The 27,453-nt window shown below is 39.7% G+C and overlaps 2 protein-coding genes across 4 annotated transcripts; one reads left to right on the forward strand and one right to left on the reverse strand.

The window, feature by feature from the left end:
* Positions 1-1,136: 1,136 nt before the first annotated feature.
* LOC124274708 (aminomethyltransferase, mitochondrial-like) lies at positions 1,137-11,101 on the reverse strand. 3 transcript variants are annotated; one of them, XM_046710071.1, is made up of 7 exons: positions 10,974-11,101; positions 8,887-9,270; positions 7,746-7,824; positions 5,250-5,395; positions 4,326-4,512; positions 3,788-3,913; positions 1,137-2,416 (listed from the first exon to the last, which is right to left on the reverse strand). In XM_046710071.1, exons 1-7 carry the CDS (start codon positions 11,076-11,078, stop codon positions 2,196-2,198), a joined length of 1,248 nt encoding a protein of 415 aa, XP_046566027.1. In that variant the 5' UTR covers positions 11,079-11,101; the 3' UTR covers positions 1,137-2,195. The 3 variants fall into 3 exon arrangements, with proteins under 3 accessions (XP_046566027.1, XP_046566028.1, XP_046566029.1); XM_046710072.1 differs by having other exon boundaries at positions 10,905-10,991; XM_046710073.1 differs by lacking the exon at positions 10,974-11,101 and adding an exon at positions 10,599-10,876.
* A 1,603-nt stretch (positions 11,102-12,704) lies between these two features.
* LOC124274709 (inhibitor of growth protein 3-like) lies at positions 12,705-27,128 on the forward strand. The gene is given in 13 exon segments (XM_046710074.1): positions 12,705-12,964; positions 13,120-13,191; positions 13,910-14,016; positions 15,660-15,725; positions 17,633-17,729; positions 18,377-18,433; positions 18,705-18,839; positions 18,842-18,901; positions 19,596-19,666; positions 22,303-22,460; positions 22,696-22,945; positions 24,636-25,376; positions 26,247-27,128. Coding segments are annotated over 12 exon segments (1,212 nt in total). The 5' UTR covers positions 12,705-12,936; the 3' UTR covers positions 24,747-25,376; positions 26,247-27,128.
* The last annotated feature ends 325 nt before the right edge of the window (positions 27,129-27,453 follow it).

Raw genomic sequence — 27,453 nt, forward strand, 5'->3', positions numbered from 1 at the left:
TTGGCCTGGTTGTCAAACCAGATGAAATAATAGAAATCCCTCTAAAAAATTCATAGCCATATTTGCTGTATGTTCTACGCCATCTGGCAGCCATAAGGTACTAAAAATTCACAACAAAAAGCATGACATCAATTTATCATTTTTAGCAAAACAAATTGCAGGTGTATTCTTTACAAAAAGTATGTGATATCCTTGACTTTGACTCATAACAATGAATGCACTGTAGATGCAGTGATTTGATAGGGTTATGATGATTAACGAAGTCACATAGTTTTTCACATTTTGCAATATTTTGAAAACATTTGTAATTCCGCCTCATTTTGGTAGCAGTTATGCCTATGTTAATGTCTACATTTCAGGTTGTAAAGCAAAAGATTTTGCATCTGAAGTGTATCATCTTAATCCAGCATCACGACCACCATTAAGTTACTCTTACGAAGATTTGAACAATATTTCAGTAATATTTCTGTTTGAAAACTTGATATTAAGTAAAGGCCTAAAGGGAATGCATGTAATACCATCTCTTCAGTGAATAAGTGAGTGAGTTTAGTTTTACACCACACTCAGCAATATTCCAGCTATATGGTGGTGGTCTGTAAATAATCGAGTCTGGCCCAGACAATCCAGTGATCAACAGCACGAGCATCGATCTGCACAATTGGGAATCGATGACATGTGTCAGCGAGCATGACCACCCGATACCGTTAGTCGCCTCTTACGACAAGCATCTCTTCAGAGAAACCTACAAGTAAAGGGTATCTTGCTCACCAATCTAGAAACATAATCTAGGCTGATCAAAGATTGAATTACACTCAAAGGGTCATGGCACATCCGAGACACACAGCAAATTGTGGCGCTTTGGATCACTGTCATCCTGCACCCCAAACATGGATGTAGTTATACGATCATGTGCAGAAGATGTTTAACTCCCCATGCTACCAATATTCTAGTCTTAAAACGTCTTCCTTGCATCACAGTCTATCACAAACTATCTTTTTGACTTAAAGTGAAAGTAGGTCTGCGGTTTTGAGTGTTTCTAATTAATCAAATCATTTGCATTCACGCTTAATTAAATTCTAAAACCAAGAGAAAAGAGCTCCCCATGTACGTCACAGAATCGACTTGCTTTGGTCATGTTTTGGAGAAGATATTCTAGTTATGTGATGGTTTCCAGAGCATGTCTTGCAAAATGATGTGAGGCCAGTGAAGTAAGCTTAAGGGTTATCAGCTATTGTTTCCAAAACATGTTCCTGAACGGCCGATGTTCTGTCCCTTTCCTTGACAATTTAAGTCTTGTGTCGATGTTGCTGAACTAGGCAACAACCCTGCAGTTGCAATTTGGCAGGACCAAACATGTCCTAGGATGGAAACCTTAGAGTCCTTTAATTCTCTTGCCTCAGGGAGATGAATCTAACATGCCAACCATTCCCTCATTGAAAGTGCCTAGAACAGTGGGAAGTTAAGTGAGGTAGCTCTGATTATAACACAAAATGACAGATACATTCTGACTGCATGTACAAACAATACATGCAACAAAAACATGGCAAAATTGAGATTAGAACCGTTATTGGTTAAGATCACGTAATCATAACTATCAGAGCCACAGAAGCAGCATCATAAAAGCATGCATAAGTGTAATTCTTCATAGCTCTGTCACCATCACCTCATCTCATTGTAGGAATTTGTAGGACTTTTCATCGAATCCCTAAGTTATACAAGGCACAAGTTGACAATGATCCATATTGTACAAAACATTGAACATTGTGTAGCATAAATCAACCAGTTCTTCACAGGTTCCCATACACTATGTTCCTCCATCACCCCTATTACAAACAGCAGATATGTGATGTGGCAGTTATGTCGATAATGGGTAAGGTAGAGAAATAAGGCCATTCATAGCTGATGGGAGGTCAAATGATCCCTATTCCTAACCCTACCATTGCCATTAATTCAAACAATGTGTAGAGCAGACACCTGCATTGAACATGCACATATTCACATGTCAAGCAAAAATATTACTATAGTTATGATGTAAGCTGAATACCCTGTGCTATTTTCAGCTAATTGGACTCGAGTTCAAACGTATTCATGAAGGTCCCGGAGGAACAAGTTGCATACAAACCAATAATGGTGTTAATTGTCTGAATTAATTAATCACATCTGAATCAAATTTGATAAAGCTGTCATCTTCTCAGTTACTTTCCCGTGAAATATTTTGTTGGCACAAACGGCATCTTCACCACCTCCCCGTCAACAGCTTTCTGTCTGACCTTGAACTTGATAGCTGTCCCTGTCTTTGAATAAGGTGTTTCTACATAGCCCATGGAGATGTTTGTCTTCAGTGAAGGTGAAGGACAACCACTGGTCACATGACCAATTGTCTTTTGTCCCTCTGCATCCAAAATGACAGCACCAGCTGTGATCAAAAGAGATTTGAAATTGAGTACTCTTAAAAATACTTGTCCAGTTGAAAACTAGAAGTCGTGAATTGAATTAGTTACCTCATTAATCCAAGCCTAAGATCCATCCTGAAACTAATGTGAACAGCCTTGCCTTTGAAATATATAAACTAATTTTCTATAAAATTCCACAATATAGTTATCATGTATAACATATTATTTTGGTTGAAAATCCCTATCTTTTCCTATCTTCAAATTGTTTGCACTCATATCAACTTAAATAGCATTAATTTCAAAATAACTTAAGTACTTACTTAATTTCATGCTTAAGAGGAGCAAAATCACCTGATTGAACTTCTCCGAAGTCTATATAATACAGTGCCTGAATTTATTGCTAGTTTTATAATTCAGCACATTCAATGTGACTTTAAGGATTCATAATTCAGTCCGCCATATAACTGGAATATTGCTGAGTGCAGCGTAAAACTAAACCCATCATAATTCAGTGCAAAATGTTGAATTGAGTGCCACCTTATGACTTCAGTGCCACCTTAAGACTTCAGCGACACCTTTAGAATTCAGTGCCACCTTTAGAATTCAGTGCCACCTTAAGAATTCAGCGACACCTTTAGAATTCAGTGGCACCTTAAGAATTCAGTGTCACCTTAAGAATTCAGTGCCACCTTAAGAATTCAGCAACACCTTTAGAATTCAGTGCCACCTTTAGAATTCAGTGCCACCAGTGCCACCTTTAGAATTCAGTGCCACCTTAAGAATTCAGTGCCACCTCAAGAATTCAGTGCCACCTTAAGAGTTCAGTGCCGCCTAAGACTTCAGTGCCACCTTAAGAATTCAGTACCACCTTTAGAATTCAGTGCCACCTTAAGACTTCAGTGCCACCTTAAGAATTCAGTGCCACCTTAAGACTTCAACACCATCTTAAGACTTCAGTGCCATCTTAAAAGTTCAGTGCTACCTTTAGAATTCAGTGCCACCTTAAGAATTTGGTGCCACCTTAAGAATTCAGTGCCACCTTAAGACTTCAGTGCCACCTTAAGACTTCAGTGCCATCTTAAAAATTCAGTGCTACCTTTAGAATTCAGTGCCACCTTAAGAATTCAGTGCCACCTTAAAACTTCAGCACCACCTTAAGACTTCAGCGACATCTTAAGAATTCAGCGACACCTTCGGTACTCAGTGCCTGGTAATCAGTGCCACTATAAAATTAAGTTCCAGAAGAGTCACATGCATGTCTAGAGACACAATGACTGTAGCTCAAGATACACCAGCAGCGGTAATACTGTACCCTGTGACATCAGCCTGGCATGTGATGCTGCTTAGGTGAGGGCATGTTTCCATACAAGTAGCCTGACACACTCAACTCCTACCTCTAGCAGGTGGTCCTGAGGAGATAAACCCAACTCTCTTGTGGGAGATTCCCTTAGACTTGAGCTTCAACTGGTTGAGAATGACATCACCACCGGGGAATCCCCCAGTCTCACGTCGACGTTTGGCTGCAATATAACACACACCAAGTCAGCAAAGTTGTTTTCCTGATATCAGAAACTGGTGGTGATTGTTATCAAGAATCTTTGGTCATAATCACTTTGTTGCCTGATTTAAGAAAGGACCAAACTTCAATTCAAGTACTTTTAAAGTGAAAATGAAATTTCCGGTGAATGAACATACCATCTAAGAAATATTAAGGTATTTCTTAATTCAACAGAATAAACAACGTTATGAGCCCTTTGAACTTCAAATATGCGTACAGAAAGAATCTTTTGACCATATAGGAATCAGTGAATGTCTCTTCACTATAAGCTTGACAATGAACATTTCTGAAGCCCCATAGTTAAATTAATAAACCCATTATGCCAAGATTACTCCACTGAATTCTGAAGTTTGCCTGTAAGATCATCAACATACCAATAACCCAGTTTAAGTTAGCCTCTACTGGAGTAGTGTCCTCAGTTATGTCGTTGCCGTAGAGACAGAGGCCGGCCTCTAGCCTCAGGCTGTCTCTAGCTCCAAGGCCAGCCATACGGACCTCAGCTTGGGATGAGGAGAGGAGTAGCTTCAGCAGCTCCTCAACACGATCCTCGGTCACAGATATCTATAGGGCAAGAAGTCCATCAAATTTGTACTTTGCCAGGGCAATCATTCATTTAGAGAATGTGCGAGTGAGTCTGTATCATAGCCTTAACTGTAGATCACATACTGGAATCTGTACTATTATACTGAGAAAGTGTAATCCCAAATATAACACAAGTTACATTTGACCTCCTTCTAAATGTCATGGTGTATTTGTAGCTTGGGAGCCGTGCCAATTTACACTTTACATGGGAGTATACAAAGTATGCGATCCAGACTACTAGTTGTCTGATTTCAATCTTGTGGAAGTTGCGGTACCGAAGTTGGTTAGATGGCTGACTTTGTGTGCTGGTGATTAGGTGCCTGACTCTGAGAGTGATGGTTCGAATCCCAGGTGGAACTCAACCTATCAAAAGTACAAGAGTCTGTACTTTACTGAGAAAGTGTGATCCCAAACATAAAATATACTACAATTTCTAATAGTTTTGCTTATCTTGTAAATTATTCAAATCTGGTCAGCAGAGAAGACACCTTGTTATTTTTTGTAGTGCAGCATTGCTAAGATAAGGAGAATCATGAGTGTCAGTTAATATCAAATTTATCAACCAAGTTAGCTAAAGCTACAAAACTGCAAGGTTTGGAGTTGATGCTATTGATGGCGTAGGTAGGTCGCAAGTAACGAGAAATTATTTCTCCCACAGAATCCGTTTCTTAACGAACCCTATTTAAATTATTCAGGTTTTCAGTGTGAATGTTTACCTCTACACCATCCTCGCCAGTGTAACCACACCTTGTGATTCGACAGTCAGGAATACCAAATATAGAAGTCAAGGCTGAAGTCATGAAGGTCAGCTGGCCAAGGTCAAAGTTAATACCTGGTTGCAGAACCTTTATCATTTTGGGGCCTGAAATTAGATTTTAAAATAATTATTTGCTGAAATCTGAGGAATCAACAATTAAATACCTGTTTTAGGAATTTTGGTTAAGATTGAATACTTGTTCGTAGGGATGTCACGATACGTAAGTTTCATGAATCGATACGTATCACGATACCCATGTCACGATTCGATACGAATCATGATACCTATTTTCGTGGCATTATTGCATAAATTTAGTTACATTTTGAACATTAACATTTCATATTTTATTAATGTCCATGAAAAGATCAATTCTCAGAGATTAAAAAGTTCTAATTTCTGAAGTTCTAACATTTTTATATCCAGTGATATATATTTTTTAAAACCTGAGCAAAAATAATCTATTTCCCACCTTGTCCGAAAAGAATTCATCTTCCAATCAGTTTTACCATACACCGGGTACTTTAATACATGGAATTTTTAAATCTAGAAACATGAAAGGTTGCCATGTTAAATGAAGCAGACATGAGCATTGAAAGTTCCAATTTCATGTAATATTGGTATGGGATGGTTTGGTTGAGGTGACTTGTATTCCACTGATAAGACAACCAACAAACAGGAAGAGCAATAGAGACAAACTTTATGGATAACAACTTCTTTACTTTGTGTGTGTGGTGACATTTTGTCAAGCAGGAATATTCACTTTCACATTTTTGAACAAAATTGCAATTGTTTCCCAATTTGGTTACCAAGAGCCTGGAATACTAAATAATAACTTGTTGTATTTTGCATGTACATAAACTCATGTCCAAAAGAAACGATACCAAATATTTTTTTCAATATTTTTAAATTAATGATACTTTTTGGAGAAAAAACATATTTCTGTGTATCCCACGTTCCTAACCAAACGTATTCGATCGAAAGAAACAGTAACATTTATTCACTTAAGAAGCAATCGCACGAATACTCAAAATGACGTTAAGTCGTGTAGCACGAAATGCACGTGCAGATGAACTGTATAAAACCGCTGGTCCGACACGTTGTGCCGACAGCAGTAAAAAGCACACAAAAGAAATGGCCTGTTTGACAGCGATCGAGAGAGAAAGAGCCGTTGGAATGGTCCGACAGGGAGCATCACGCGCCTGCTATGGCAAGAACGTTTGGATGCGCGCGCATAACCGTTACCAGGTTGATAATGACGGTTGCGTCAAACAGGCCGAACAACAGACAGGCCGAGAAGCGGGAGACCCCGGGTGACCACGCCTATTCAAGACAACCACATCCGGTTACTTCACCTACATAACCGCTTCGTTCCTGCACCGTTAACGGCGGCGACGGGACTTGGGACACCGGATCAGTTGACAAACCGTCTACAGGAGACTGCAGGCACATGGTATCCGTGCACGTCACCCCTACCGCGGAGTCTACCTGACACGTCAAAACAGAGTCAACCGATTGATATGGGCCAGGCGTGTTCGGCGGTGGCAACGTCGAAACTGGGCATGTGTCTTGTTTTCGGACGAAAGCCGGTTTTGCCTTTACAAGAACGATGGTCGGCAGCGAGTATACCGAAGAATTCGTGAACGTTTGGCGCCGAACTGCATCCATCAAGTCCATGCATTTGGAGGCGAAGGTGTAATGGTGTGGGGAGGTATCTGCGGTGATGTGAAAGCGAGGTTCGTCATTATTCGGGGAACCTGAATGCACAGCGTTACCAGGATGAGGTTTTCACGACCAGTCGTTCAGTCATTAAGCCCAACAGCATCCAGGAGGAATCGTGTTCCAGCACGATAACGCTAGGCCTCATACGGCAAGATTGACCCAGAACTTCCTTGCCAACATACAGGTTTTGCCATGGCCAGCGTGTTCACCGGATTTGCATCCCATTGAGCACATATGGAATCACCTCAATCGAAAATCAGAAAACGCCCTGCGCCCCAGCGCAACCTCCAACAATTGGAACATTGTCTCCAGGATGAGTGGCAGCGAATCACCCCTAACGTCATCCGGCGTTTGACGTCATCAGCTCGGAGGCGTGTCATGGCATGTATCACAGCTGCTGGTGGACATATCCGGTACTAAAGTGGCCTTAAGACTGTTTTCAGAGACTACCCTCACTTGCCTCCCCCACTGTGCTAAAATGAAATTTCAATTTTGTGCACCACACTTCGTTTAAAGCCCTGTGTTAATGATTGTAAATCTTTGATTTTGATGACTTTTTGTACACATGCCGTAAATTCATTTATCTAATGAAAGATATCAATTTGAAATGTCTATGTTGTTTTGTTTTAATTTAGTGATCTTTGAAACACGTGGTATCGTTTCTTTTGGACACTAGTTTATGTATAGGAACAAGGATAAACAGTGAACCTCATCACAGTTGAGATGTTTCACCCACCTTGAACAGCAACTAAGGCCTTTTTAATTTTCTCAACTTTGACATCAAGCCCTTTCTTTCTACATTCTTCTGCCCTGTTCTGAAAAATATACATGTGGAATATGAACTTACTGTAAAATTGGGTTGGTAAAATACACAGAAGTACAGGCAATACAGTCCTCTTTAGGCACCAAATTCTGTATAATTTTCATGTTAGCACAACCATTAGAAATCATTATTACCTAGATATGTTGACGAAAATATACATAACTACCAGATTCTAACTTATAAATTTTATCAAGCATCCATCCAACCACCACAAATTATTGCAAACTTAGAACACAAATAATATGCCATAAATGAGTGAAACAGAATTCTTTTTGCCCCCAGTCTGAGATCTGCTAAGACAATTAAAACAAACCTAGCACACATTTAACCATTCTATGATATCAACTACAAATTGAAAACAATACTGACAACAGGATATACTCTTACTTTGACCTGATAATACAGCCAAAGAACATTGCCTCAGATGAATCCAGAGCGAACTCTGATGCTAAAATCTCTCTGTATATGTTGGGTTTTAATTCTTCAGTTACTTCTACAAAGAACTTACAAGCCTTGCTGGTGATAAGAAGTTCATCTGATGTGACTACATATGGAGGTGCAAGGTGCAGAAATGCACAAATGTGAACAATGGACACTGAAAACATTTGTATTATATCCCAAGGATGCACACTGATAGTGACTGTACCAAATTCCTGACAATTGTTATAAAGGTCCTGTAATCAAAATATTTATTAATTGTTACAATACAGTATTCTACACCATTATTGAAGAACATCTTTGTATTTCCAGTAAAGTCCCATGAAATTAGTAACTGGGGGGTCCATTTTTGCCAGTTAAGAGACAACCTTGAGGCGAAGTACTGTGATAAAGAGCTATCGTAATGGAGTAATGATTTTAATGAGATCTATTGACTCTTAAATCTTAATTTTAATATCAGAGTTATGACATGGACCACTAAACTATTGTAAGTGTAAGCTCATGGAATTACCATGCTGCAGATGAACATGGATACCCCACTAAGACACATACATATTAATTTTCAGTAATCAAGATGTTTGGTACTAATAGAACGCAAACAAAAAATAAACAGTACCTGCATGTTGGAGAAATCCTTCTCAATGCATCCCGCATTTGACACAACATACAAATAATCTTCTGTAGTCTTTGTGACAATCAAGTCATCCAAAATTCCACCCGTTTCATTTAGAAATACTGACAGTGTCCCATTGTTGTCCTTCAAACCTTGAACATCAGCAGGAACAAGAGATTCCATGTACTCGATACGATCTTTGCCCTCAACTTTAGTTTGCAGCATGTGGGAGACATCAAATATGCCAACATTTTCCCTCACATGCAGATGAGACTCGGATATTGTGTCCTTGTATTGCACTGGCATCTCCCAGCCAGCAAATGGTACCATTTTCCCTTGTTGGGCAACATGGAAATTGTACAGACATGTTCTTTGTAAATTGGAACTCTGAAAAGTTACCAAAATAAAGACATATAAATGTTTCAGATCTAAATTCCTTAGAATATTTATGAATTATATATACAAGCGAGTCCGGTAATTCTGTGCGTCCGGTAATTTTGCGCAGCTGCAATAGCGTACTTCCGTATCGAAGGTAAACATCGTCTGCTACCACATTTACTCTTGAAATCGGGACATTTCTACAAGGGACTGGCTTTTAATCACTAAAAGTAAGTACATAACAGTAATTGACAGATAAATTGACAGTTTTATGAAAATTTGTTTTCTTCAGACTTTTAAACCTTTTTCTTCATTATTCATAATTGGATTTAATATAAAACACTCTTCCTTACATTGATGAAGTGAATTTTTGAAAATAATCTGGCCCAAAAACGCTTCTATACTTAGGGTCTCCAGCTGGATGTTATGCGCATCAGTTGCTGCGCAGAATTACCGGACAGCAAGCGATCTCGTCAGAACGCCGGTAAGGTGAACCGTATGGCATAATGCAACATTAGAATCTTATAGTAGTCAATAAAACTTATATTTGTGGGTAAATACGATGCATACCAGCAGGTTTAGTCACGTAAACCACAAAGGTTAAGAGACGTTAGTTGCCGTGTTGCGATCGATTTCCCGGCAAGATTACAGAATACCGGATACCTATCCGCCATTTTTATTTTGATTGCGCATTTATTTTTGCGCACTTCGATTTTGTTTCCTTAGCAACGGCACGCGATGAAAAAAGGCTGCGTTGAAGCAGCGTTCAATATTAAATATTAAACAATATTAAAGCTAAAAAAAGGTAAGATAAAGGGGGTAAAGGGGGTACCCCCCTGTATTTAAAAGCCTTACCTACCTTACCAATCAAAAATCACTTACCATCAGAGTGTTCCCACACTGTAGAGTTCCTTTTCCCAGCATGCATTTGAATAAAATTTCAACACACGATTACTTTTTACTCTGTTTACGTCAGTGAACGCTGTTAAAATCCCCAGTTTAGGTTTCCTAAACCGGAAGTAAGGTGAGGAATTCGATTTTAACCTTATTTTTTACCTTAAATTCGTATTTTTATTGGATCGCTCGCAGGCTCGCGCTCTCTGTTTCTTCTATATATAGGAGCCTCACGCGCACAATAGAATGTATATAATTAGGTATCCGGTATTCTGTAAGTGTACCGATTTCCCTAGGTGCGCGGAATTTCTGGATGGTATTGTATGCAGTTGATGAAATGTTATGTTTTTTACTATTCCAAACTAGTAAGTTTGTAGCTCTTTATTATCCCCTTAAAAACAAACATAGGATTGGAAATTGTAAGTGAATGAGTTTCGTCTTACATTTCTGTTGACAACATTCTAGGCATATCACCACCGAGCTGATTCCAATATGGCACACATATGGTGAAATGGAACTGCTGCCAATCACATAACTACCGGAAATTTTCACGACAATTTTTCCAGTGAAGCTAAAAATTCTAACCAAAGTGTACAAGAGATACTACAGCTGGTATGATAAATGCATAACACTCATTTCGTAACTGATAATGCGTAAATCATTTATATACATATGCATGTCATGCATTGCCAGTCCCTGAGTTTCTTGACATGATCACAAGACAAATATGGTGTCGTAAATGTCACCACCTGCTCTTGGTGCCAACATTAATTCAGAAATAGTTCAAGGTCCATCCTTCAAACACGCTTGCTCTTTACCGTATTGTTGAACCTATATAAGTTTTTAGCGATGCTGTCATGTCTATTTTTGCGCAGAAAATGTTGCACAAAAACTCTGCTCCACGTCGTCTGCATCGTGAACATTTGAGGCACGTTGATAAATGGCCTTGACCCGCCATTGACCTCAACCTATAGGTTGGTTGAATATAAAATAAGGACGGTTATACTGAAGAAGGATTAAACGAAATATCGAACTGTTTATCCTCTTTCATATCGCTATCGTTTACGTGTATACAAGTTGGACAAAACCACACATAAATGGAATCATAACCAAGAAGGTACATTAACAAATATGTCCACGAATATATACGACAGCGAAATGGGATAGCTGCAGGGCTCGTCAGGAAAAATGAAGAGGACACATGTTGGCATTTAAGCCATAACTGACTATTTCATTTTACATTGAAAGTAAAATGTGCGCGACGTTACACGTCATTTTATTTCACCTTCATTAACCGTATTTATAAAAGTATAATCACATTAAACATGAGACAACGATCTGTCAGTTATATTTGTTCTTATTTATAATCAGGGATAGTCTACAACATATATAGTCTCCCTGTTATAATTGACAGCTCGATATTTTACTTTGGGAGAATGGATATTCAGACACCGTTCACCGATACATCAATATATGGTCTCTGAAGAATTTTTTTAAACAGACATATTAGGGTTTATCCAGTTTGCAACTAAGCATACGGGCTTAATGGGCCGTAAACATGTGTTTCGAAACAGCAGGGTTTTCACGAGAAAGTATCACGACCTGGAAAACGGAATGTCATCGCGGTCCTATTATTTCAATCATTTTGTATTTATTTATATTTTTAGGGAAGAAATGGGTGGTATCCTAAAAGAACGGTACCTGTATTTGTGGGGTCATAAGGAAATTATGCATACAATGGGTCTGGTGCTAAGGTCCTAAAACAAATCTCAGATCTATTTGCCACTATGACAAATCTGAGTGAGTGATTGAGTGAGGGTGGGTTTACGCTGCTTTCAGCAACATTCCAGTATAATACCAATTAAGGGACAGCAAAAATCGGCTTGACACAATTGCATTCATGTGGGGAATCGAACCGGGTCTTCGATCAGCGTGACAAGAGAACGTTTTAAAAAGTAACCATTATACTACCCCACCGCCCAACGACACCTCTGAAGACAGTTCCATAGGTCAGGCCTACCAAGTCTGACATGTAAGTGTGGTATCAACGTAACCCGCGCTTGTTAGCCTTTTAACCGAGCCTCGTCACTAGAACATCCATCAGTTTGATACAAAAACAAATAAATATTGATTTCAGTATTTGGGTATGAAGTCCTGACTAGTCATTATCTCATCAATATACCTCACTCCTTGGCAGTTATTCCTTTTCCCACTACCTTCATACGCACGCACACGCACGCACACGCACGCACACACATATGCACACACGCATGTTTGCCTAAAAATCTGTATAAAAGGGTTACAGAATATATTGCTTTAAAACATTTTGCAATCTACAAATGTCAGAAGAATAAAACATATCGTCTTTACAGTCTGGGCACATCCATAGCGTTTTGAATTGCTCGGTGAATCCTATTTCAGGCTGTCTTGTATGTTTGTGTTTTAGGATTTTCCAAGCACATGGTTCGCCGTTTATTTACTTTTCTAAAACCTCATTTGATTGGTTGTTCTTTGTGAAGCGAGTATTGATCTTTTGTCCAACTGCTCCATGAAGTAAATCTTGTCATCATCTAAAACACTGTGATTTGCATATTGTAGCTTTTACCATCACGCTACCGGTCTACTCTGATCGTAACAACGCTTAAATAATCAAACATTTGTCACGAAACCGGGCTTTTGATAATTTCTCCTGGACCAATCAAATACATCGTTACATTGCCTCGCACCAAAACACAAACTACGCCATTTGTATTTCATGCGGGTAGACTGAGAACCAACAAAATGCTGTACTTGGAAGATTACTTGGAGAGTAAGTCAATTTACCATCAAATTATTATTCGGAATTAAATAAAGTGAACGTAATTATCTTCACAAGGGCCTTTTGTGGAGCTGAAATTGCCTGAACCGTGTCTAAACTGTGACCATCTGCTTGCTAACTTTAATTCTTTTCGCATTTCCTTTCAGTGATCGAAAATCTGCCTATGGAAATGCGTGAAAGGCTAACTGAAATGCGTGAAATGGATTTGGAAGTTCAAAGTAAGCCCCGATTGCATCAAGACCAATGCATATAGTCTATTTACTTTGATTGTGACCGGCAAGACTTGAGTGAAGAGTTATCTGCCCTTGGAGGATTTCATTCACTTCCGTGTTGTCTGCTAGTATTGTTTTTATGGTAAATGAGTTGACGAGCCGAATGGTATTTACGTGTTTTGCATAATCTGTTAATGGCAGCTCAACATTTATGGAGGAGTTATCTTGTTATTTTGTTCAAAAGGGTATTTATTGTCAGAATTGGGAAACGACTTGTCTCAGAAGGTACCAGCTGTTAGCAGACTGGTTGAGGTTTAAGTAAAATTAAGCCACATCAGTATGCATCGCACACAGTAATTTATAACAAGGGGTGGTTGGTGGACTGGTCTGGTCATGAAAAAATAATAATTATATATTTGTCAAATATATGTATTGCAGTGTTATGTCTGAGAATGTTTAATAATTCAGCATCTATTATCAAGTCATTTTGGAAGATTCTTTAGCCCGAAACTAGCTAGTCACTGTAGTCACATCTGCCCCATGTGATGGATTTTATTGCATGTACAGAAACCATGATATTTTATTTTCTATAATTTTCAAGCGTGTGTGGGGTCAGTCCACCCTGTAATATAAAGTTAACATTTTTTTTTGATATTATGATTGATGGCAAGTACTAAAAGGTCTTGTGGTTTCACCAAAGTGGTAAACACATTTGTCTTTTAAGATGCTCTTGACAGTCTGGAGGAAAGGGTCAAGACTTTTTTCACCAAATGTGTTACACCAAATGTGAAGCCTGAATGGAAAGAAGAACAGTTTCAGAAAATAAAACAGGTGCAGTATATCCAGTCAAATGTACATCTGTAAACATTTCTCAATGGCATCTGATCCAGAAAGGTGTATAATAAATGTGTCCAGTGTAAACACATGTCAGTAGCAATAGTAACAAGTTAATTGTTGACAGTTCTGCAATCTAATACTCCCATCCAGGGGTACTAGTCTTCAATACAGTGGAAGCTGTCAAAACCGGTAGCTGTCCAATCCGGCAACTTGTCAACACCTGCATAAAATCTCAGTCCTATCCGTGGCTAGGACATTTATCATCATTTAAAAGCTCTCGGCATGAAATGAGCCACCCAAACAGTAATCAGCGCTGTCTAATCTTGTGCGTGGTGAGGAGTCGACCGGTTGTGTATTGTCATTAATTAATTAGGGCTGGGACGATTCACCAATGCACCAATACATCACGATACATTTAAGTTTGATACAGCTATGGTATTATCGACTGGTGTATCGATAAAAAACAATACACGACTTTTTTGCAAAACAGTATTATCTTAAATATGTTAAAGTACATATTTAGAGAAAAATACGCAAGTATGATAGAGTTACTTGTTTGTTTATTGCAGTAGTGTTATTGTTACACACAAATACCTTGAAATAAATCAAAATTCAATCTTTATACTATGTCATTCTTTCAAGGTGTATGTATCATGATATATATCTTATCGCAGGTAAAATATTGCGATATGTATCGTATCGTGACATCGTGTATCGTCCCAGCCCTATAATTAATCCTGCATTGAAACTACAGTCAAATCCCAATGAGTCGAATGCCGGTGTCTCGAATATTATGCATAACTCGAAGTACCTGTCGGTCCCGACCATTCCCTGTTATAGTTGTCATCATTTGAATACCGGTTACACGAATTCGTCTCATAAATACACACGATGACTCAAGAAGGAAATTTGGTCCCATGAGATTCAAACAACAGCAATCTTGTATACATAAGCCGAAGTCAGTCATTGAGAAGTTGATTGGTGTAGCAAACTGCTCCAATTAACAAACCAGCGCGGCTCACACCTTCCCGCCATTGACGGGTGAGTTCAAAAGGCAGATTAGTGATTTTACGGAAATCACTGTCTGTGCTAATCAGACTGGAACTGATAAGGTGCCCCTATTAGTGATATGGAAATCATTAGATAAACAAATGCTTAGGCGGAGGAATTAGGACTGGATCATCTTTTTTTTCTACCCTCATAGACATACCTATGTCTCGAATACATCGATAAGTTGAATTTATTACTTGGTCCCCAGAGATTCGACTCATTGGGATTTGACTGTACATGGTTGCCGACAAAGATAATTTAACCTTAGTTCAGTATAGGTATACTTGTAATTAGTGAGTTTACTCGTTTTATTGTGAATGTGTGCAGTAATTGAGAGAACCATGTGATACAACAATGTATATGAGAGTGACAAAACTGGTTGAGTTCTAGTCGTAGGTAAGCTCTACTATCTGTCTAAACCGTATTATTTCTGCCGTCCCGACGAGTGCCCGGTTTTAACTGCTTCCACAGTATATGTTTGATCACTGATTGATCCTTAGAGAGTCAATGATTCCAAATATTGAAATTGACTTCCGTGAATTTGTCTTTCTTAAGGATTTCCAGTTGTGATTTGTCATATATTTCAGGATTACTATAAGGCCAAAGAGGATGCAGATGAAAAAGTGCAGTTGGCTAATCATATATATGACTTGGTAAGTGTATGAACATCAGCAGGTAAACAACATGTATACTCAGTTGGTGCAATTGTAAATGGTGAAAAAATAAGTCAAGTCTGTCAGTCTTGTACTATTTTGGTGTTCTGCACATAGTATATAATGTTAAAGTTTCAATTACTAGTTGAGTAACAGAGATTCTAAGATGCCTAGCGGTTAGAACAATCGAAAAAAAATTACATTATCAGACAATAAAGGTATAGTTTTTTGATGACGTAACAATTGAATGACGTTATCCCGTCACTGCGCCATTCTAGTGTGCCCCCTCGTAATCGAACCATTTTACATTACGTCACAATGTCAGCGACGTCACGATGCATGTCAGTTGTCATCGCCTCGTACGACATCCTACAGTAAACTACACCGTTGCATCCAGTTTCTTGGTTTGCTGTTGCTTCACGCAGCTAACATCACTGGTGGAAACATTACGTTTATGTTTTCACGACGGTTAAAATGTGTCATTTCAACTCACAAGTTTTCAGCGACACGGTAGCGTTAAGTAATGTTTACATTCCCACAATGCAATTGTGGGATGTCGCTTGACTACTCACTTCCTCTGGATGTACTGATCTAAACTTAACGCTGGTAGTAGAAATGCAACGTTCATATTGCCCCATATGGTTTACGTTAATGACATATGTAATTAAAATAATTCAGAGAAGATATTTAATCGAGCGTAAACCGTCATCAAACTGTTATCATTTGTTTTTTTCTGGTAACGTTCGTCTTAACCTAGGGGGCAGACAAATCAATAGAACAGCGCACCAGTTAGCCCTGTGCGAGGATTCTTAATTTAGGTCACCGACACCGTCGTTTGTTTTCTGCCTTAAATTAATCGTAATTATCTTTAGAAAGTATTAAATTTGGCATCTTAGAAAGGAAATACACTTCGCCCTACCACCATGTATGGTGTAATAAAACGTCCTCGTGCTTTAACTATAATAGTTCAGGGCAAAAGTGTGTTTTATTACACTATACATGGTGGTAGAGCAAAGTGTATTTCTTAATTACAATATGAATGGCTGTTTCAAAAACATATGTAATGATGGAAAGCAAATTAGATGCGTTTTGAAAAGAGTTGTAAGATAATAGGCATTTGACAGGCATAATTGCTGGAATAAGTTTTTTATACATTCTAAAACCATACCCTTTATGCATTGAATAATCATGTGATTGGTCTATTGTTGTGATCATAGTGGCACATTAAAACATAACACTGGTCACTTGTGATGTCATCCGGCCTAATGCTTATAACTCACATGTAGTGTGACCCTGCGCCTAAACATTTCGTCATCTGTGGATTACCATGGCAAGAGTGATAATGAATACTAAATTCAACCTAGGACCATTCATAAACACTTCAAAACCATAAACATTTGACACAGACATAAAGCACAACTAAGTTATCAATAAATTACAATCAGTAAAGTAGTCCATCATAATCTGACCGTAGTAGGTCATCACCATGGAGTAGCCAATCACAGACCAGTATTTCAATCTCACAGAAGTTTGATGCCAGTTATCTTATATGGCTTTCTCACCAACATGTGCATAAATATGTTAAGTAAGTGAGTTAGCATTAGTTAATCTATGTCATGAGAACCTGGACTACACGATTGAGTGATTGATTGAGTGAGTTAAGTTTTACGCCGCTTTTAGCAATATTCCAGCAATATCACAGCGGGCGACACCAGGAATGGGCTTCACACATTGTACCCATGTGAAGAATCAAATCTGGGTCTTCGGCATGACGAGCGAATGCTTTAACCACTAGACTACCCCACCACCTCTGATCAACACAAACTCTAGCAGCTGATCAGTGCCATGGAGATACCGTACACGTCCAGTAATTAGAGCTTGATATGGTCATGACTTTGCTTTACCAGGTTGATAGGCATTTACGAAAACTTGATCAAGAGCTGTCCAAATTCAAGATGGAGCTAGAAGCAGATAACGCAGGAATCACAGAAGTATTAGAAAAACGTAAGTATGACATTGATATTCTTGGTCACAAACATCATGATATGTTTGCTACATGTAAACAACACAATGTGGTCAGAACGTTGTTTAAAACAAAAGTCAAAGTAAAAGTTTTGAGGGTTAAGTATCCAGACTTCTAAAACTGATTAATGTAGCAAGTGTATATGTGTCATTGATTACCCTGTTTTACACATGTTTAAGTACAGTAGAAATTCTATTACTTTTCGAACTGACACTATTAGAGTGAGGCACGAAACTGCCAGCACCCAAAGTCAGTGATTAAACCCACTCAGCTACCAAGGCTTCCACAAATTGTTAGACAGCATCATGAACCTTGTGTGTGATGGGACCAGTGCCAATTAATTAAATGTTAAATATGACATTTGAGAGGTCAAGTTCCTGAAGGAATGGAGGTTTTAAATTGAACTGAAAAGATGCAAAAGAAAAATGTTAATCTCTGCCAAGTTTGTTGTGTCTGTGTATGGATCGTTTGTGCTTTTGAAATCTACATCATCATAAGCATGATCCTTGTAAACATAAACATCAAAAACATAGAACGATTTGGGGCCTTATATCATGCATATAGCTACATACCCGCAATTTTATTTTTCATTCCGCTACCATGGTAACATGAGAGGATTTATTTCCAGGATCCCTTGAGTTGGATAAACCTCAGCCTCCTATAAGTAACCCACACAAGGCAGAAAGTAAGTAGTTGGTTGTGTGTACCTGTGTTGAAAAAAACCTATTCACTTCAATAAAGAATGATAATAATGTTAAACACTGATCTCATCTTAATATTGTTGAATCTTGTATTGCATTATGCAGTTTGTGAAATGTTTACAATTTGTATTAATCAGAAAGTAGATGATCATTTGTGTGTCTCGTTCACACTGAGAAAGTCTGTTCAAAATTGAGATTGATGGATTGGTTGCAAAATATATTGAATACAGCAAATTTATTTTGAACTTGCTACAGAGAGACGACTACCTCAGACCTCTTCTCTGGTGACCAATCATGCCCCAGAGAAACGGCCAACCACCGAAGTGCTTTCAAAACTAGCGACAGAGGCAGCAAAGGAAGTGATTCGCCGGTCCGACTCTGCCGGGAACTCCCCCCTGCCATGGCCATGTTCAACTCCAGTGCAAGCTCATCTCCTATTGCATATAACTTAGGTGGGTACATTACACTGATTACAAATGATAGTTTCAGTCACTGGTTTGTGTGGTCCAGAGGCTTCGGTGGTAGAACTAAGATTGTAGTACAGAAAATGAGTGTAGTGTTAAGGAATCTTCGGGATGGTAGCGTAGGGGTTAAAATGTTTGCTCTTCACGCCAAACACTCATTCCTGAAACTCATAGTTGGTGTCCCGGACATGATATTGCTGGAGTATTGCCCGTTCCCTCCCTCCTTCCCTCACTCCTTCCCTCACTCACTCACTCACCCATGAAGGTCCGGGTGAGAATATTGATCTTCAGTAACCCATGCTTGTCGTAAGAGGGGACTAATGGGATCGGGTGTTCAGGCTTGCTGTCATCGGTTCCCAATTGCGCAGATCGATGCTCATGCTGTTGATCACTGGATTGTCTGGTCCAGACTCGATTATTTTCAGACCGCCGCCATATAGCTGGAATATTGCTGAGTGCAGGGTAAAACTAAACTCACTCACTCATGAAAGTGAACTGGTCCTTGTCACGAACTGAATAATAAAACATGAAGACTGCTGTTAGCAACACATCTCAAGAGACTCAGGAGCACCCTTAGTGCTGAACACTGGTGAATTGTTATATTGCAGTCTTGCTTATGTTGTGATGCTGAGTTTGATACTAATGATACCTAGCCTAGTAATAGCTCTGTTCTTTCCAACAGGTCATATTGGTGCTGGAAGCAATGCTGCCATAGCTGCTGCTGCATCTCAGGCCATCGCTGCCACACAACAGGTGAGAGTAGTTGTCAGTATATATCCGGGTCATGTTGTAGCTATCCTACATACAAGTTTACTAGTCCCTCGGATCCCATCTCATTGCCACCGTCACGTGGGGATTGGAAGGCAGGTCACCCACAGTTCTGCAAACTGTCATTATTAACAAGCAGCCTAGCACTAAAGTACTGTCGGAAAATAGAAAAAAAACCCTGTTTTTAGGCTGTTACTCTGTATCCTAAAATTTACACAACTGCAAATAGCATATGTCGAAATAACCAACTTCGGCCTAACTTGGCATTCAGTGGGATGCGTAATAAGATATCCAGAAAAGCATGTTTACTCGTAAAATCGGGCACAACTTAGAAAAAATACGAATAGCTGCTGAAAACAATAGATCAGACTATAGATGGCAAGTAGGTCGCTCAGCCAGGTATGACGACGGACCGTCAACTCATCTGGCATGAAATGCATGTGCTGCCTACAGGCACAAGGGGTCATCTCAAAGATATTTTGTGCTTTTTCATGTGTGTTGACTATGTCTCATCTATTGATTAACATCTTACGTGTCTTTCTTTCATATAGTTTATGTTGAGATATGTAAAAGAGTATGATACCTGATAACCATAGAAACGTATAGTATTAAATGTCTCAAAATATATAGGTGGTATGACCACCCGATCGCGAAGGTTGACAGGACAGGATATTATTTGTAAATTGTTATGACGTGTACTTCCCCAGTATAATTGCCCTGAAGGATTATCTTATCTTAGCTGATATCTCTATCCCCCAGCCCGACCCCAAAGATCGTCTGCGACACCCATTTTGCTTTTGAGACGAACCCTCCTATCTGTTTCTTTTCATAGTGACAGTGAGACTTCATGGTAGCTACATCCTTAATAGTTTCAGCATGGAAGTTATTATTTTTTACCTCAGCTCGCGTTTATAATGAAGATACGTCTAATTTCAAATTGGGCATTTAAAAGTGTCCTTTGTAATACAATATCGTCGCACACTAATTTGCATAAAGTCATGGTCTGTTCCAAATAAATCGTTTTGGACTTAGAAAAAACTGCATTGCTTATTTCCGTACTAATCTCTCCTCAGTAAAGTCTTTTTTCTACGTTTCCTATGTCTCTACCACTGAGACTGTAGTTAGGCCGAACTTAGTTTAACAGATATTTCACACTTGCACATATCAACTACATAAATTGTAGAGATAAATGAGAAAATACAGTTTTTTTCTATTTCCGACAGTACTTTAGCAGGAATATTGCTGACTGTGGTTTTATGGCTACCTAGAATTATTGATTTCATTGTTAATAAAAAAATGTGTTATTTGAGTGTTGGGTATTGTAGTGAGTATATGGTGTAGATGTGATTGTGTGGTGTTACTGTCAGTATGTAGTGTTACTGCAAGTAAATGATGTTGATGTGAGGGTATGATGTTGATGTGAGTGTATGGTGTTGATGTGAGGGTATGGTGTTAGTGTGAGGGTATGGTGTTGATGTGAGGGTATGGTATTGAGTGTTGGTGTTGATGAGGGTATGGTGTTGATGTGAGTGTATGGTGTTGATGTGAGTGTATGGTATTGATGTGAGGGTATGGTGTTGATGTGTGTGGTGTTGATGCGAGTGTATGGTGTTGATGTGAGTGTTTGGTGTTGATGTGAGGGTATGGTGTTGATGTGAGTGTATGGTGTTGATGTGAGTGTATGGTGTTGATGAGTGTGAGTGTATGGTGTTGATGTGAGGGTATGGTGTTGATGTGAGTGTATGGTGTTGATGTGAGGGTATGGTGTTGATGTGAGTGTATGGTGTTGATGTGAGGGTATGGTGTTGATGTGACTGTGAGATGTTGATGTGAGGGTATGGTGTTGATGTGAGGGTAAGGTGGTGATGTGAGGGTATGGTGTTGATGTGAGTGTTTGGTGTTGATGTGAGTGTATGATGTTGATGTGTGTGTATGGTGTTGATGTGAGGGTATGGTGTTGATGTGAGTGTATGGTGTTGAAGTGAGTGTATGGTGTTGATGTGAGTGGTGTTGATGGTGTTAATGATGTGAGTGTATGATGTTGATGTGAGTGTATGGTGTTGATGTGAGTGTTTGGTGTTGATGTGAGTGTATGGTGTTGATGTGAGTGTATGGTGTTGATGTGAGTGTATGGTGTTGATGTGAGTGTATGGTGTTGATGTGAGTGTATGGTGTTGATGTGAGTGTATGGTGTTAATGTGAGTGTATGGTGTTAATGTGAGTGTATGATGTTGATGTGAGTGTATGGTGTTGATGTGAGTGTATGGTGTTGATGTGAGTGTTTGGTGTTGATGTGAGTGTATGGTGTTAATGTGAGTGTATTGTGTTGATGTGAGGGTATGGTGTTGATGTGAGCGTATGGTGTTAATGTGATCTTAAGGTGTTGATGTGAGTGTATGGTGTTGATGTGAGTGTATGGTCTTGATGTGATCTTATGGTGGTGATGTGAGTGTATGGTGTTGATGTGAGTGTATGGTGTTGATGTGATCGTAAGGTGTTGAAGTGAGTGTATGGTGTTGATGTGAGTGTATGGTGTTGATGTGAGTGTATGGTGTTGATGTGAGTGTTTGGTGTTGATGTGAGTGTATAGTAGAGAGTGTATGTTTCACCTTGCTATTCAGATGCAGCAAGGACGGAGGACCTCCAGCATGAAAGCCAGCTATGACCTGATGGGTCGCCCGATTCCTGTTGTCGCAAAAGATTTGTCCTTGAGCTTTCCAGCACAGACTTCTGCTCCAACCACTCCAGACTCAACACCCAGATCCTCCAGAACAAAGAAGTAAGTAAATGTGAAACTGCCAGGGTCTTGCATGCGACTCATTTTCTGTGAAATATAAAGGTTGCAAAGCTAACAATTAAAATGCCTAAACCATCACGCTTGGACATACCAGGGTTCTGGATATCACAACGAACGCCATATTTTTCATATTTACTGATTTATGGATTTTTGCCACTTCTAAACTGTTTGTATAAATACATAAGAAAATAATTTGTAACATATCTATTTTGTCCAGACCCACAACAAAAGCTGCCGCCCTTGCTCAACAGCACACCACCCAGCCTGCCCCACCAGCAGCAGTGGCCGCACCCATACCACCTCCAGTACCGCCAGTGGCACCACCCCCTGCCGTTGTCCCGGAACCTGTAGAGGACTATAACAGTGACTTACAGGTGGACGACTGGAGCAGCGACCCCAATGAGCCACGCTACTGTCTGTGCAACCAGGTGTCTTACGGAGACATGGTGGGCTGTGATAATGATGATGTAAGTATGACCCACTCCTTAGCTTTTTCTCCTTGTCTCCATGTAACCAGGGGGCGGTGAGGTAGCCTAGTGGTTAAAGCGTTGGCTCGTCACACCACCGACCCGGGTTCGAATCCCCACATGGGTACAATGTGTGAAGCCCATTTCTGGTGTCCCCCGCCGTGATGTTGCTGGAATATTGCTAAAAGCGGCGTAAAACCAAACTCAGTCAGTCAGTCCATGTAACCAGGTCATCTTGATGTTAATTGGGTCGACACCAAGTAGTTACCAAGAAGCACCTGAAGTGGATCAGATGGTCAGGCTTGGTGAGGGTGGTGGGGAAGTCCAGTGGTTAAAGCGGTTGCTCGTCACACCAAAGATCCGGGTTTGATTCCCAGCATGGGTACATTGTGTGAAGCCCATTTCTGGTGTCCCCTGCCGTGATATTGCTTGAATATTGCTCGCTCGCTCGCTCGCTCGCTCGCTCACTCACTCACTCACTCACTCACTCACTCACTCACTCACTCACTCACTCACTCACTCACTCACTCACTCACTCACTCACTCACTCACTCACTCACTCACTCACTCACTCACTCCACTCACTCACTCACTCACCTCACTCACTCACTCACTCACCTCACCACTCACTCACTCACTCACTCACTCACCACCACCACTCACTCACCTCACCACTCACTCACTCACTCACTCACTCACTCACTCACTCACCTCACTCACTCACTCACTCACTCACTCACTCACTCACTCACTCACTCACTCACTCACTCACTCACTCACTCACTCATCACTCACTCACTCACTCACTCACTCACTCACTCACTCACTCACTCACTCACTCACTCTTGGTGACATGGTTACTTGTCATAGTTTCAGTTATTGGTTTGCCGAGACTAAATTATACTCTTTGAAAAATAAGTAGGATGTCATGAACTATAAATTTTATGAGCAATCATCACAAGAAAGATCAGCTCAAAAAAATGAAGGCCTTGCAGAGCTACAGATAACTTTTTGGGTCATTGAGTTATGAACTCGCTTGTGTTCATCTCAATTGGGTATCCAAATTTTCCTTTGAGTAACCAAATAAATTGTACTCACCTCACTCAAACTCAATTGGGTATTAATAAAGTTTAAATGCTAGTGTTTCTTATTTATGTGTGATCTGTATTATGAGAAACGATAAGAAAGACTGCAAGTTGTCAAGTTCATGTCCTGAATAGAACCTCTCAGTATACCTCTGTTATTTTATCTATCCACCGGCACGCAAGCTGAGATTTGCCATTTTCGTGTGTACGCATGTAAGACCACATTTATTGAGTATTTACCAAAATTCAAGCGTACTTGTACGCAATAGACTTAATAGGAATTGAGTTTTCACATAAATATTTGCGTAATTTACGCAGATACACACCTTATCTGTTCCTGAGCCAAACCTTTTACATGGCTGTAATGATGCATGTGGACCATGCAATTCTGCCATGCATGTTGGTAGGGATCCCTCTGGATTCTAACACTTTGATGAAATAAAGTCAAATTGCTATGAGCCATTAGTGTTGTTGAGTATATCCCTGTATGTTTTAGGAGTGTATATTTTGGTTTGTCGGCCCATTTTCAAGCGTTTCACCCAAGTGGTAAACCTCAAACATACACATTGTTCCAGTTCTAATGACTATCTGTGTTTCCTTCTCAGTGTCCTATCGAGTGGTTCCACTATGGCTGTGTGGGCTTGACACAAGCACCAAAGGGCAAGTGGTACTGTCCGCAGTGTACAGCCGCCATGAAGAGGCGGGGCAGGAGGTGACAACCTCCCAACTTGGAGAGAGTGAGGACGTTTGTGCTGTGTAGATATTCTGACTGGATAAGAGTTGCTGTATGTGTACTTGTGTTGATGTTGTGCCTCTGTGGACAGAGCAGCGTCTACTCGGAAAGTAAGGGATCCAAGTGTAATGGAGAGGCTTCTACTTGGGAACTAAGTATAATAGACATGTGTCTTCTTGGGAACTAAGTAAAGTAGACATGTGTCTACTCTGGAACTGAGTGTAATGGAGAGATTTCTACTCGGGAACTGAGTGTAAAAGACATGTGTCTACTCGGGAACTAAGTGTAATAGACATGTGTCTACTCGGGAATTAAGTGTAATGGAATGGCTTCTACTTGGGAACTAAGCATGATAGACATGTGTCTACTTGGAAACCAAGTGTAATGGTGTGGCTTTACTTGGGAACTAAGTGTAATAGACATGTGTCTACTTGGGAACCAAGTGTAATGGTGTGGCTTTACTTGGGAACTAAGTATGATAGACATGTGTCTACTTGGGAACCAAGTGTAATGGTGTGGCTTCTACTGGGAACTAAGTATGATAGACATGTGTCTACTTGGGAACCAAGTGTAATGGAATGGCTTCTACTTGGGAACTAAGTGTAATAGACATGTAATGGTGGCTTCTACTGAGTGTAATGGGAACTAAGTGTTGGCTCTACTACTTGGGAAACCGAACCAAGTGTAATGGTGTGATATGTGTTTTACCAAGTGTAATGGAACTAAGTGTAATGGTAATAGACATGTGTCTACTTGGGAACCAAGTATGTAATGGTGAACCGGTGTAATGGCTTCTACTTGGGAACTAAGTATGATAGACATGTGTCTACTTGGGAACCAAGTGTAATGGTGTGGCTTTACTTGGGAACTAAGTGTAATAGACATGTGTCTACTTGGGAACCAAGTGTAATGGAGCGGCTTCTACTTGGGAAGTAAGTGTAATAGACATGTGTCTATTTGGGAACCAAGTGTAATAGAAATCTGTCTACTTGGGAGCTGAGTGCAATAGACATGTGTCTACTTGGGAACCAAGTGTAATAGACATGTGTCTACTTGGGAGCTGAGTGCAATAGACATGTGTCTACTTGGGAACTAAGTGTAATAGACATGTGTCTACTTGGGAACTAAATGTAATAGACATGTGTCTACTTGGGAACTAAATGTAATAGACATGTGTCTACTTGGGAACTAAGTGTAATAGACATGTGTCTACTCGGGAACTAAGTGTAATAGACATGTGTCTACTTCGGAACCGAGAGTAATGGGGTGGCTTCTACTTGGTAACTAACAGGCGTCTTTTTGAACATTACTGGATTGGCATATAGTTGGAACTAATAGACAGGCGTCTGCTCAGGAACTAATGGAGAGGCGTCTTCTCAGGAACAGAGTGGCTTCTACTCAGGAACTAACAGAGGAGTGAACTTGTTTGTCTGTATGTTTACTTGGGCTGTTAATGGTTCTGTGAAGACAGTACAACAGACAGGTGTCTACTTGGGAACAGGAAGTAGATGATGCTTGTGGATGATATCTGTGGAACTTTCTTCAGTGGATGTTGTGTGAAGATGTTCAACATACAAGGATGCTTGAATGTCCACTTGCCATGATTGTGTGAAAAGTTCTTGTTCATAATGTAATGTTATTGTGATCCCACCGATGATTCTGTATCACAGTCCTCTGCTTGTAATTCTGAGCTGTCAGAACAATCCTAGTTACCAAATTTGTCAACATTCACAATCTGGTTTCTCAATATATGTCTTACAGTGTTTTGTTTGCTATCTTTTTAATCAAATCGGCATGATTAATTTGGCTCTTACAGAATAGTGACATTTTTTATTCATTCAAGCATCAGCATCATGCTTTGCAAAATTTCCAGTTCCTTGATTTTTCTGGCAAGTGCCATGATTGCTAACAATTCTTGATAGATGGTATGACCTCAGAAGAAAACAGAATTAAACAGGATATCATGTTGTTGGAGCCAGGAGGCATGTGTAGACTGCGTTCCCCGAGACGTTTGTGTTACCTGAGTTTCCAGAGGCGTCTGTGTGGCTGGTGTTCGATTGTCTGATGTTGTGCAGGTGTGTGTGTAGCATGTGAACAAGGAGCGACCAAGTGTGCAAATGGTTGTTAAATGCTGGACATTTCTATGAAATGAGCCTTGCATGTTACTGTTGTGACATGTTTACCCTAGGAACATAATACAAATATTTATTCTTTCCATGAGAAGCATCAGAAATGTTCAGATGGAGCATGTGTGGAGTAAGTTAGTGAGAGGTACTTCCGACTTGTCAGGACACTATGTAGTGCTTCCATTTGGAAAGTCAACTTCGTTGCAACTTGTGATAAAATTAAACTATTCTCTACTTCACACTGACTTCGTGTTTTTTTTGTGGACTTTCCTCACAGACGAATTGCAATGGGAATCGTTAGACCCGCTGTGTATGCAATTTTAGTAAAATATGCCAAATATGATAACAATGTCCCATTAAATTGTAGTAGCTTATGTAGAAGCATGCATTAAAGCATAATGAAATCTACCCCGCCCCTTCAAAAAGTAAAATAAATAGTGTGAATAGCATACCATAAATATCCCATAACTGAAAACATTATGTAAAGTTAGTCAAAGACTGCTTGAACAGATGCTAGTATCTGGTATCATCACTGGATAAAGGGCACATGAAGATCTGAGTTAA

The sequence above is a fragment of the Haliotis rubra genome, unplaced genomic scaffold (assembly GCF_003918875.1).
Source record: "Haliotis rubra isolate DU_JTF1 unplaced genomic scaffold, ASM391887v1 Scf1934, whole genome shotgun sequence".
Lineage (NCBI taxonomy): Eukaryota > Metazoa > Mollusca > Gastropoda > Lepetellida > Haliotidae > Haliotis > Haliotis rubra.